Below are 13589 nucleotides of genomic sequence, written 5' to 3'. Positions count from 1 at the left end.
CTTCTGTACCATTCTATTCCACTTTTATTTTGCGATACACTTAATTCACTGCGTCTTTATTTTCTTCCCCCTTCCTAAATTTTTGTGTTGATGTTCTTTCAGTTATCGAAATATTGTGCCTTTGGAGGTTTTCATTGCGAATGATTTATTCGCTGCCATATGCTGTATTTTAATCATTTGCTTTTATAATGTTTAATACAATTTTAGAGTTGCAAGTTTCGTGTAGTGTCACTGTTGCTTCATTAAAATGATTCTTGTCATGAGGGCACAGGCGGTCCCGATTCAGTTTCCAACAACAGGACCTTCTCTTGTATATATACAACTCTTGAAACTCCTACTTCAGTATGACATGAATAAACCGATTCTGATTCCGAGTGGTTGGCATGTTGCTATGAAACTTACCCTTTGTGAGACAGATGCATTGCTTGAGGTGTCATCTGTGAAGCGAAAAAGATTGCAAATACGTAAAATGTCAGAATGCCAGAAAGGAGCAGGCAGCACCACACAAACGAAAGCTAATCACAGAAGAAAGCAATTAGTTGCACAACTTTTTTCTTACTTTTGGAATGCCATACTTCTATGTCTTAGCGTATTCCAGTCAACACCCATTTAGTGACAGGTTTCAATGTGTGCCCAGGTTAACGAGGACAAGAACCAAGGTATGATGATTAATCACCAACTAGCCCAACTTTCCACATTACAGGACTGAAGTTTATTATACAGGAGGGGGCTGTGGCCTTCTGATGTACCCAGCCAATCAGAACTCCAGCAGAGAACGAATTGGACATGTCAACTAGCTGAACACCTCACTGGCACACCACAAACACACTGGCATTTCTAACACTAAGCAAACAAACAAACAAAAAATAATAACAATACTGAAGAAGTGATGCATACCTAAGGGTGGTCCTATGGTGAGGACAACAGACAGCCCAGACACTTTGATGAGGTTGACAATTTCGCCATGGTGCATGTCTAGGATGCTGACGCCATTGACAGCCAAGATTCGATCGCCTACATGCAGCTGACCACAGCGTTCCGCAGGGCTGTTCTCAATGATGCGGCCTGGAAAGAAGACAGTTGACTCGAAAGGATACTCGTCGACACTACACTTTTCCACAGTGCCGATGAGCCTTCGCTACAACATCAATACATTTCATCACAGAATTTGAGGACGTATTTCTCGAACCTGGCGTTAAGTACAGGATCTCTGCTAAATATATGCTTCATTACTGTTCAACTTCAAATTCAATTAATTTTGTTTTCAAATTCAAGATTTTTAAGAAATATACATAACAAATATGGGTGCGCAAACAAACAGAACATACAATTGCAGAATTGCAACATGTGCCCTGAAGTGAATAATTAAAAGTTAATACTTGTTAATTAGGTAATGCCACAGTGCAATGTTGTGGGAACAATGTCCACCACTTGAAGTAACCTGGCTAATATGACATAACTGCGCTGTGCTACAGGATTTCGGCAAGTCTATATGTGCTAAAGAAAGGATACCTGGATTAAACACTTGAACTTGCATAATCATCATTTGGTTTAAGCTTTAAAAGGGCAGACTTTGGTCTGCATTATTGAACTACCAAAAAAAAGAAAGATTATTATTTAGCACAGAATGTAAACTTGTTTAACTGAATGAATCCCAAAAAAGAAAGTATATGACACCAACCTATTGTGGATCCCGCTTTCCCAACTGATGAGATGATGACAAAGCCAAAGCCTTCGTTCTCATGACGCATTACAGTCACATTGTAGGGATATGTGACTTCGCAGTTGTTTAACCGATGAGGAGAGTCCACTGGAAAAAAATATAAAACAGTCCCATTTTTTTATCAAGGTGCCAATTATATGGCATAGTCACCTTACGATAGAATTTTGATAAAGTCACACATCAATGCATAACAGCTTAAACTAATGTGTTGGATCTGTCACTGAATGTCTGATTCAATTATCATTGAATGTTCAACAAGTTCAGCACAGAGGCTGTCAAAAAATGATCAAGGGCATGAACAATTAACTATTCTTAGCTTTTGTAAAATGATAAAGGACTTTGTGAGATGGTGTGCAATACACAATATCACCCTGAAGGAAGGTCGTCATCCATACGAACTATAAAGAGGCTCCTGTATTCACCTATGTAAAACTTAGCAAACACTTGCTTGCATACAGTGTGTCAGAATGAAATGTTTTTCATTCTGTTTTAGTTTTGTTCCAAAGCAAAAAATTCAGTTCCAATTCCGCTCCGGAAAAAAAAAAAAAAGACAAGATCCGCAACGGCTGATAACGGTATTGGTTCCCATGCAAAAATTTTCAAAGCAAAGTAACAATAAAAAGATAATATTTAATTTTCTCAAAAAGTCAATTATGGATTCTGAGATCATGTCTGGAGTATGGCAGCCCCCTCCTCCGAGCTCCTCCGAGCTGGAGAGCAAGGCCTCCCATCCCTCTTACGGTGTGGTTTCATTAATGTTTTCTTGAGGTGCCTGCGGCCCATTCCTACGTGATGTGGTTCAGCTAAAGCGTGAACCAAAGAGCTCATGCCAGCAGAGCCCCAGAATAGGGGCGCCGGCCAGCCTGAAGACCGGTCGTCATATATTGTACAATAATAAAAGTTTTATACTACTACTACTACTGAGATCATGCCCAGTGCCTTGAGTCAAGGCAACGAGCATGATCTCAGAAGCGGCACGTCATCGAGTGTACTCGCCGAAAAGCGAGACTGCTGTTCCGATAAAACAAACTTAAAATGAACGTAAACGAACAATAAAGCTTTTGGTAACAAAGTGTTGTGCACGTAGAAAATGAAACGATAAGCTCTTCAGAGCCGAAGCCCTGGGTTTTGCTACAATGCCAATCTGCTAGTGCACCAAGCGGTAGGCTTAGATAAGTGGAGGGCTCGACTGGCTATTGCTCGCACTATCCCTGCCTGACGTACGTGCTTATGCTGACATTGCCTGACGTCAGTTGGTTCAGATTGCGGACTTTCTCCTTGAACCAAAACCAATAAAAAAATATTTTGGTTTCACTCCGAAACAAAATAATAAATGATGTTTCAGCTACATTTTCGTTCCTGTCAAAAATACCCCACCCCCCCCCACCCCATTCCGTTCCGACACACTGCTTGCATGCAAAGGTTTTGCTGATGAGGTCTATATAAACAGACTGCCACTGCGAAAAAAAATACAAAAGCGTGCATTCAATTTAGATTAAAATGCTATTGACTTGGTATGTTAGCCATGATACAATACCAGTCGTAGGGGACAGAAGCGAAGAGACGAAGGGGTTGTGTTGTGTCACATTTGTCTTGACAGCAGTTTTGATGCAAAAGCATCAAATGGCTTACTGAGCGAAAAGGCCAGTGTCCAGCGTCTGCAGCAGCCTAAATTCCCATTGGCTGCGACGCCATGGAACGAGCGCGCCTTAACGGAGCAGAGGAGGCAAAACGGAACACCAACATGCCAGGTGTTGCATGAGGAGAGAGGGCATCACCACGGCACTACGCCACCCTCGCTCTCGCTCTCGCCTGCATTCTAACTGCATTCTGGTGAGGTCAGATTGAAACACACCAAGTGTGTCAACACACTTAAGAAGTTTGTAACTCAAACGACCGCTCAGCGGTGTTCAATTGGACATTAATGCTTTTGCACTTACAACTCATAAGAAGTGCTTAGGTGTCTTAAGATTTTTTTTAAGCACAGAGCATGACGATGCACACAGGCCTTGTCACGTACCATTACTCCCGTTCATTAACTACCCTATTAGCATTGCCCTTTTCCGCGTCTCTGGCTATGATGCTCTGCTGTGGAGCCCAAGGTGGCGGGTTATACCGTATTTACTCGCATAATGATCACACTTTCTTGTCAGAGAAATTGACGCAAATTCAGGGGGTGCGATCATTGCGCGGGTTAAATTTCTAGCGAAAAGAAAAAAATTCTTTTTTTCGACCCGCATTTGCTGCGGGATGCAGGTGCGGGACACCAAAACAAAAATGGCGACCGGCGGAGCAAGCCGAACGCATTCCTTTTTTCTTCTCGTGAGTACGTTACGTGCATTGAAACAGTTTCTTCCGTATCAGTGATGAATAATATCGTTAATATCGGCAAGTCTGCGGCAATAACGTAGCCATAACTTTGAGGGGACAGAAACAGATGGGAACGCTTAGCTGCCAATGACATAGAAACGCATGGCCGGTGTGCTGCTGAAACTGCGGCATCTGTCTTCACTACTGTCCTAATACGGCACGTTTCCGCTAAGGGCGGCGAATATCTTAGCTGTGTTACAAGCGTCGGCGTATGAATAGGGTACACTTCTAACGTATCAGTGGGAACGTGGCTACTGTCATTGCCGCGTGCTATTTGTTGCATCCCCATGAGTGCAGATGAAAAGAATCGAAAGGCGCCTTTTTTGTTTTTGTAAAGGCAAGTTTGGTTGTACCTCCTTTTGTCATGGGAGTGCGGAAAGTGATGAAAGTAATGAAATGAGGAATCTACTTAAGAATGTTTGGTGCGTGCAGACCACTTGGCTTGTCTTGAAGAGTCGTTCGCATAGCATTTGACAGATGGTAAGCGCGATCATCATTAGCTAGACTTGGCATACGACATATCGCTGCAGCAAGTTCGGGGTGCGATCATTACACGGTAAATAAAAAAAATCAAATTTTGACGACAAAATTCAGGGGAGCGATCATTACGCGAGTGCGATGATTATGCGAGTAAATACGGTATTATTGGCAGTTGCATTTTGATGGGGAAAAATGCAAGAACACCAGTGCACTTAGATTCAGATGCACGTTAATGCACAGATGCACAGTTGGTCAAAATTAATCCGGGACCCTCCACTACGGTGTCCCTCATAACCCCAGTGCAGTTCTGGGATGCTAAGCCCCATAACTTCATTTAATGAAGTTATGGGGCTTTCGCTGTTACAGAAATACCAACCCGCATTTCTCACTCTGAACCCAAACCAACGAGAAAGCAGTATCCTCCTCACCCAATGAGCGCGCTTTCCGCCTGAGGCCCAGCGTGACACATCCATTCAGAGAAGCGGCCCCCATGAGCTGGACCACGTGGTGGTGAGACGCATGCAGGACGTTCTGGCCATCCACAAAGACTATCTCGTCGCCCGTCATCAGCCGTCCGTCCAGGTCAGCAGCTCCACCAGGCACTATGTGACCAATGGAGACCTGCGCACGCAGCAAGCGCACAGGCTAGGCTTGTTTCATTTGCAGTTCCACTTTTGCAGTCAGTTGCAAAATGCCAAGTGAGCCGAAATTTCACTATGGCAAAACTGATCATAATTTAGTAGTACATATATAGACCACGGATTTCTTATAACGCAAGAGGCCGGAGTTGCAAATATCCGTGCTATAAGCGGTAAATCAATATAACTGAAACAATTTTCAAAGCCTGCACACGTGCTGCAACTGACAATGGCCTGCTCTGAACCGCCTTCAGTTGCACTTCACTCCTCAAAAAGGCAGGACATGTGAGCTCTGGCACAACACTTTCTAATGTGGTGAACACGGGTTAAATCATGGATCCAGAACCTCAAAGAGATACGACCTAATGATCCTCTAAGACATTTTTCTTGCATTTACTGCTAAATCACCACTGATTTTTCTTTTTTTTTTTTTTCTGCTCCTTTTTCATTGGCTACAAATATACTCTACCTCACCACCCTCAGCTCCACTGCCAATGCCTTGCTTGCTGCAGGATTTTCTGGCAGCCACATTATAATAAAACATTTCGTCTTGTGCGGTGGCACCGTGAACAGTATGCATATACATTTTGAGTTTTATAGCAGGGTGAACAGGAGTAAAAAAAAGAAACAGTGTTATATACGGTCGTGCACTATAAGCTGTAATAAGTGGCCTAAGTTGTACTACTGAAGCAATTCTGACAAAGCTGCAGGGCTGGTAATCGTAAAGATTCAGCATTTAAATAGCACCACAGCAAACGACACAGGCAGCAGCAGACATAATGCAAATCTGAGACCACGGTCTCCGCAATCTTCAGCATGCTGTAGGTGCCAACCGATCTCAAAGGTCAGGTGTGCCCTACGCACAATTCATGACTCTCAATTTGGGTCATGACTAGTCAGAAGCATGATTTGTCCCAGCAACACTGAAATGCCACTACAACGTAGCTCTCTTTCAAGCTTGCACTTGGAAAGAACATGAACGGCGGGGAAGCCAAACTCACCTGAGAACCCTCCTCCGTGCCTCCCACAATGCGGAAGCCGAACCCGCTTTCCTGCCGATGAAGCGTCACGACCAGGTCTACTGCGTCAGACGCATGGGTGTCGGCTCCCAGACGCATTGTTGCTGACGTTACAGGCTGCTCGTGCTCGAAGGAGGTCGAGTGCTTGCGGCCCGACAGACCATCCTGTGAAGTAGGCAGGGTGGGAGGGGGAACAGGTACTTTGCTCAATTCTCTAAGCAATGAGGTAATCAAAAGCAGCTGAACAACAAAAAAAAGAAAGCTTGGCCAAGAGCCAGTGTTTCGACAAGGAGACTTGTTAAAACGCTGGCTCCCAGCAAAGGCTGTTCTTGCTCTCTATATTCCTGTGGCTTTCTGTACCTTAGCTGGTCACTCTCTCACAATGGTGCCACTGTGGACATGACTACTATGTATGGTATACAGTAATTATAAACAAGAGAAAAACGACAAGTGTTTTTTCTGTCCTTCATTCACAGTCCGCAAGATCTGTACAGCACACATAATCATGTCCAACCAGCTAGCCTGCTAAAATATGCCAAAATATGCTTAAAAAGCCAATGAGGCCATTTCACTTTCTGCTTCATAACACCAGGATAAAATCAGCCTGCCGCTCAGTTTCTAAATGCAAGAGTCGGCGTACCTGTGCAAAGCTTGGCGATTCCAGTGCCGAAGAACCGTAGAGGCCGTAGTAGGGGCTGCCGCTGCTCACGTGACTGTTGTTCAGCTGCTGCGTAAGCGAGGACAGTGGAGACCGCAGACCTGGTGACTGGTGGCTGGGCAGTCTTGTGTAGCCATAGTCGGGAGAGCTGTAGCTCCAACCCCTGCCTTGTGGGAGGCCGTCCGTAGCCGGCAGGCCCGACCAGTCCTTCTGTGTCGGTGTCAACAGTGCCGGTCGCTCCTCGACGATTGGACTACTCAGCTGCGACCTGGTGGTGGCAATATACAGAAAGCACAAGCTATGGCTACGCAAACTTGGTGGAAGAGATAACAGAGAGTTTAAGCTTGTCTGTAATAGTATCACAGTTTGCAGAATACTGGAATATTGGAGCTGCGTCCAGCAGCATGGGTGGCGCCATCTTTTGATGCAAATAACCACTACACTCCAAGGAAAGTCTGCATCCTTTGAAGCTTATCTTGTCTCTAAACAATAATCGTCATCTATCTTGTGGGCACTTCCTTTTTCTGATACTGCACTCCCAGTACATTAAGTGACAAACGGCATGCACGTATCAGTGGGACATAGCATTCCTAACATGAAAGTTTCAGGCACGGAATGGTAAAAAGGAGTGTGTAAGCAGGATAGATGACAATTATTGCTTGTGGACAAGATAAACTTCAAAGGGTGTAAACCTTTTCTACAATTGTAGAGAGCACAGAACTATAACTAAAGATCACATCCTACCTATCTGCTGGAGCAGATGTATTGGCACCAACAATCAAAATAGTTAAACATTAACGTAATGAACAAGTCTATAACAAATTATCAGATATAACTAAATAAAGCTACACATTTTGGTTGGACAAGTTTTATTTCAATGAGTAATCCACTGCTATTATCGGACTGAGATTGCAAGACGTGAGATGCTATAGGTTACAGCAAAGTGAATAGCTCTTCGCTCGCAAATCAAAATACGTATTTTGGTAGCAAAAAATGTCAAACACTCGTCAGGAGCAACTTGAAATAGCCCATACTGAACACGCACAATGTTACTAAATTATTTTCAGTTGTCAAACTCCGCCGTAGCACCTGGCCCCTTTCTGTCGCGCGCGACACTGTCGGCCCGAAGGCGGACCGCGCAATCAACGTTTGTGCGGGCGGACAGAGACGCCGATGCGTGCAGCAGCGTGCCACGTTTTGCTCGTGTTTCTTACTTGTGTGCCAGGAAAATGCTGCTCACCTTGTGAGCAAACATGCCTGCTATGGAACAATTAAACGGCAATGAAAGGAGAAAAACCAAGAGAAAGAGACAAAATGTTAGCTAGGGAGGGTGGAGCGCCCTTCCTAACTATCACTTTGTCTGTTCTCACTCCTGTTTTTTTGTGTGTGTTATTAAAAACTTGTGAGCATTTTACGACGAAATAGTGTACCAGATCATCGCCTTTGAACTTCGTGCGCATATTCTAAGGGCTATAAACTTGTTACACTAATCATTCCAGGTCATCAAATATTTTTTGGAACTGCTAAACTTGACAGAACAGAATGCCATTCAAAAGAACCTGAAGCTCTTTGCATCACAACAAACGACAAAGTCGCTGCGAGTAACTCTGATGTCGACTTTAGACATTGTCGATGATGTGCCGTGTCCAGGCGCACTCTATGTTTCGACAGCCAAGTTAAATCAAGATCCACTGGAGGTAAGGCACACAGTTCACATTTGTTGTGACTGCATTCACATTGCACTGTTTGCTAGGAAATTCCCTCAATCATGTTTTTTCAGCAATACAATGGATTAGTGCGTTCCTTCGGTTGAGATGAGTCCCATCCTACGATAATCAACTTCATGCAGATATTCCGCCTTCTAAGCCTGTATACACCTGTTAAAACAGCGCTACGTGGTAGTGTGGAAGGTGTGCCAGGCCCTGTGCTCGTCGGCGTCAACGACACATTCAAGCAGACGAAAAAAGCCTGCAAGTAAAGAAAAAGTAGTATTGGCAATGCCATTGAGGCGACGTTGATAAGTTGCCTGGAGCCAAGCAGCTCATCAGAATGTGCTTGCAAGAGCACACTTATGCTCTAGAAAACGTAGGGGACAATGTTGTCTGTTATCTGTGTGGATATGTCATTCATAAAGTCAGAAAGGGCGCACCATGTGATCTATGCATAGCGGACATAAGCTTTGAAATCCAAGCAGTTGGCTGTGACAGTTACTTAATTGAGTGCAGAAGTCTCAAGCAAGGTTCCTTAAAGCACCCGACGCCAAAGACGCTGGGCTTTATGAAGACTGCTAACAAAAGTGAGTCAGCTTCCCTGGATGAGGCAGGCCTTTGCGGAGAGATATTTTGGAAGGTTTTAGATGATCTAGAGGGGTGCTGCCTCCCTCTTCTTGGTTGTGCAGAGCATATGTTTGCATTCACGTGCGAAATACTGAATTTCTTCATTGTTATGCGGATGCATTTTTACTCCAGAGATAAAAACTGTCAACTAGAAAGCAGTCAAAAGGTAGCTGTAGCAACCAAGAAAGCGTGTCTTTTGTGAATATCGATGTAGCATGCTTAGATTCATCAATCCGGCGTTGTACCGGTCCTATTCTTTTTTTCATGTGTACATAAAACAACATGCCACAAACGAAAAGCCTCACTATCCTCTTCATTCAACTATTAACTGCTTTTTACAGAGTGCACCAATGTAAAACGGCTATTCTTTGAATATTTAGCGCCACATAGAGCAGCAAAAAAAAAAAAAAAAAAAAAAAAATCTGGCATTGAGTCGGCGGCGTGCTGCTGCCTTGGGAAGCTTCCGTAGCCAACCGGGCCAACCAAGGCAGCAGCGCCACCTCGCGAGAGGAGACGGCAGAGGGTCACGTTCTCGCGCCGCTCCCAGGTGGAGTTTTACAACTGAAAAGTATCTAGTAGCGATGGAACACGCAGGCATGTTGTGGCCAATGGCTTGGCTTGGCTGGCCCACAGCCGACAAGCCAAAATGCCAATTCCACGTGATCACACGGATAACACCGCTGCAAATTAATGATGCAAACTGCATTTATAGTTTAACATTGTTCACATAACATGCATCGGCACTGCAAAGAGGCCGCAAAATCAACAGAACACCTTTGCTAGGTGGCCCAGCAGAGGCATCGTGTATGCTTGCATTTCTTTCGCAAGGACGTGGCTACAATTTTTTTTTTTCTCAGCCGACACCAATGTGTGCACCTATACAAATGTATTTTCAGGTAGGATATAGCTTTGTTACAACTAGATTTGATTGCAGTATTCAAAGGACACATTAAGAAAAGGAAATGCTCTACCCCTGGTCAAAAAGAAATATATAGTAAGTACTCACGCAGGACTGTTTGCCTTGGCACCATAGACGGACGTGGTGCCATAGTCAGCTTGCGCAGAAGAGTACCACCGGGGTGACTGCTGCTGCTGCTGTTGCTGGGACAGTGCCTGCGGCTGCTGCTGGCTCGGATTTGCAGGACGGATTGTTGTGTCCCGGAAGTTCTGACCAGCCCACTCCGGCTGGCGGGACGCTGGTTCAAAGTACCAGGCCCCATACTGGCCTAAAACGCAAGCAAATAAAGCGAAATTTGTATGCCGACTATTTCAGAAAGTGATCGGCACCTGAAAAATGACTGAGATGCAGAGCTGGGCGGATAATGTAATGCACAGGACAAATAACCAGTGGCCTTTATTGTGTTGAAGGAACATAGATGAAGAGGTTTACATGGTCTGATTAGGTTAGGCAATTGGCAGCACATTTGTAGACACATGTACAAACACAGAACCACACAAACGCTAGTGCTCAGCTGCAACTAAGGATTTGTTGAGAACACAGCTTCCGTGTTTGTACGCTGTGGGGATGCGCCACCGTCGCACGTCCCCTGATGTTTTTCCCGCATAGCGCGTCTCCTGCAGGGCGGCTTCGCCCGCCGCGCGGCCTGGCGCCCGCGGCGCTCGGGAGTGGTTGAAGCGCAGTGCGAGAGATGGCGCTCGTGTTGCGCTGCTAACGCCGCCGACAGGCGAGGTTACTTGGGCGCCGAAAGGAAGGCGCTTGCTCTCTCTGGGTTCGGGAAGCGAGCGCGACGGACGTGCCGCGCCGACCATGCTTCTGCGAGACCGTCTCGCGTGGCCGCCTTGGACACCGTTGGCGTGACTGTACACGCGAACGACCAGGCGTTGGGATCCAGCATGGGGCGAACATATTCGCTCGCAATGCGGTCGCGGTAAGTCGGACTTCTAGATTTGTCGCGCGCCCATCGGCATGTTTTGGGGATATGAACTCGGCTAGCAGGCATTGATCCATGAAAGGTGCAATAAACGCCCTTGTGACTGTTTGCACTACTGTGTTGTCGTTCCTTTGTCCCAAGAGTACGAAGGAGAACCCCGTATCTCCCACAACGCTTGCATAAAGGTGTCGTGCAACAACAAGAGCAATGGCCACCTTGCCCACCAATATCTCCTCAGTGAGATTAGAAAAATTTGCAGGCAATGAATGGGCTCAGCTGACAAAGAACAGGGGCAACAGGCTATCTTTGGCAGAGGCCTTAATCCTGCAGCTGACTTAACATGTTCACTGCAGTAGTACTTTCTATGAGGGTCCAATTTCACATGCTTAAAAGGACACTAAAGGCAAATACTAACTCGATGTGGACCGTTGAAATGGCATTCCAGAAACCTTGCAGCGCCAATTTCGTGCCAAGAAAAGACTGTTTACGATTAAATGGTGATGATGATGATAATGATGAATGCTGCCACAAGCAGGATCCCCACCAGTTCTGACAGCACCATAACTGGTGTTTAATATGCACCAAAATCTCAATGAGACAGCAATTTCAGAATTTGCTGTCACTGCATGTTGAGCCCAGTACCTCCCCCCCCCCCCCCCTAAGACAAACCAATACCCCCGCTAAATTACAGCGAACACCTCAGTTCTTGCTTACCAACCAATAAATCGCAACAAAGCCGGACAGCAAAGCAGCAGAGCAGAAAGCTTTTCCGAAATACGGCCACATGAAGTTAAAGGAGCCCTTAAACATTCTTTTAACTAATCATACAATGAGATCACTATCAAATTACTTCGCCTAACAAATCTCCTGTCGCAAACATTTTTCCACTCCTTCAAGCACAAGAGAAGTTAGACATAGTTATGGGACCAATGAGCTGGTTTCTTTCTTCTTTCATTTCCACTAGCACGCTGGAAGCTACACGGGGGAGAAGGCAAGGTAAAGGGAGACGGTAAGAGAGCAATGTCTCGCTGGCCCCACCCAAAGGTTGAACACCTTGGAGGTGGCCACGTACAGCAGATGCAGCAATGCACAATTGTTGTGCATTCATCGGCAGTGCAGAGATCAAATGGTTTTTCTGTCTTTTTGAGATCGCAGGCATACATATTTTTCATTTGTTTAACTCAAATGAGCAATACCATATATACTTGTGTATAAGCTGCACTTCTTTTTTTGTATAGCGCTCGGGCATGGGTCAACGCCAGTCACGTGTCACGGATCCAGGGTCTAGCCTTGAGTGGGAACAGAAAATTTTTACGGAGACTCCTGCAAAGGAACCATGATGATGATAAACATAATGATGTTACTTGTGATGGATGCCATGTGCCCCTAGCAGCTATAGCTGGAGAACTTTTTTTATTCTTTAAATTGCATGGCTTGCTACATCATAGAAATGCATGAAGAAGCTGCGTAAGTGGTCTGTGGAACCTATCGTACACAATTAACCGTTTGCAGTCTGTTGGTTGGTCTGCCTGTATCCTGGCACCTCTAAGCACTTTCTCTCTTGTGCCCCTTATGCTTAGACGCAGCCACAGCAGATGGCACACATCCGCGGGGCCAGATCACCTTGAGCCCTTCCAAGGATGTTTGTAGCAAGTACATTATTGCCAGAGTAATGCCCAATTCCCGTAATGCCCGTAAAGGCTACTCAACAATAGACCATATTCACACTATCAATCAGGTGATAGAGAAATGTGCGGAATATAACCAACCCTTATATATAGCTTTCATTGATTACGAGAAAGCGTTTGATTCAGTCGAAACCTCAGCAGTCATGGAGGCATTACGGAATCAGGGTGTAGACATATTAGTTGAAATCAAGAAAAAGAAATGGGCATGGGCAGGACATGTAATGAGGAATGAAGATAACCGATGGTCATTAAGGGTTACAAACTGGATACCAAGGGAAGGGATGCATAGCAGGGGGCGGCAGGAAGTTAGGTGGGCGGACGAGATTAAGAAGTTTGCAGGGACAACATGGCCACAATTAGTACATGACCGGGGTAGTTGGAGAAGTATGGGAGAGGCCTTTGCCCTGCAGTGGGCATAACCAGGCTGATGATGATGATGATGACGAATGCCCAATTCGACCCTGCCCCAGTCTTACCTGTCCTGGGTGGCTTGGCTGGACTAGAGCTGCCTGACGATGCACCGGCCACCGGTGTATCGTCCATACTTGGAGCAGACGTCTGCTGTTCCAACCTGGCACTGGTGTTACCCGAGGTGTCAGCGGACGGCGACGTCCAATGCCGAGTGTCTACCAATGGGGTCTTGGGACGGCTCACCACCACGGCTTCCTTCTCGCGTGTACTGTACAGCTCAGCAGTTGGCGTTTTGCTCCGGTAAGGGCCTTGGAATGCTGGTACATAACCGTCTAGGAAGAGTACACAAGGACAAGACTTAACCCAAGCAACAA

The 13589-nt window shown here is 45.6% G+C and overlaps 1 protein-coding gene across 3 annotated transcripts in view; it reads right to left on the bottom strand.

Moving 5' to 3' along the window:
* LOC126522872 (membrane-associated guanylate kinase, WW and PDZ domain-containing protein 1-like) overlaps positions 1–13589 on the bottom strand; it is a 55163-nt gene that overhangs the window by 16408 nt on the left and 25166 nt on the right. For 2 of the 3 annotated variants that reach the window (XM_055066603.2, XM_055066601.2), the window contains exons 15-22: positions 13281–13547; positions 10231–10450; positions 6871–7156; positions 6213–6395; positions 5002–5218; positions 1682–1810; positions 898–1065; positions 403–437 (exon numbers count right to left, since the gene is read on the bottom strand). In XM_055066603.2, coding sequence (XP_054922578.2) covers positions 403–437; positions 898–1065; positions 1682–1810; positions 5002–5218; positions 6213–6395; positions 6871–7156; positions 10231–10450; positions 13281–13547 — 1505 coding nt within the window. The remainder of the gene's footprint in view (positions 1–402; positions 438–897; positions 1066–1681; positions 1811–5001; positions 5219–6212; positions 6396–6870; positions 7157–10230; positions 10451–13280; positions 13548–13589) is intronic. The other variant, XM_055066602.2, reaches the window with a different exon arrangement.

Source organism: Dermacentor andersoni, chromosome 6, assembly GCF_023375885.2.
Source record: "Dermacentor andersoni chromosome 6, qqDerAnde1_hic_scaffold, whole genome shotgun sequence".
In the NCBI taxonomy this organism is placed as follows: Eukaryota; Metazoa; Arthropoda; class Arachnida; order Ixodida; family Ixodidae; genus Dermacentor; species Dermacentor andersoni.
This window is presented reverse-complemented; position numbering and strand designations above follow the sequence as displayed.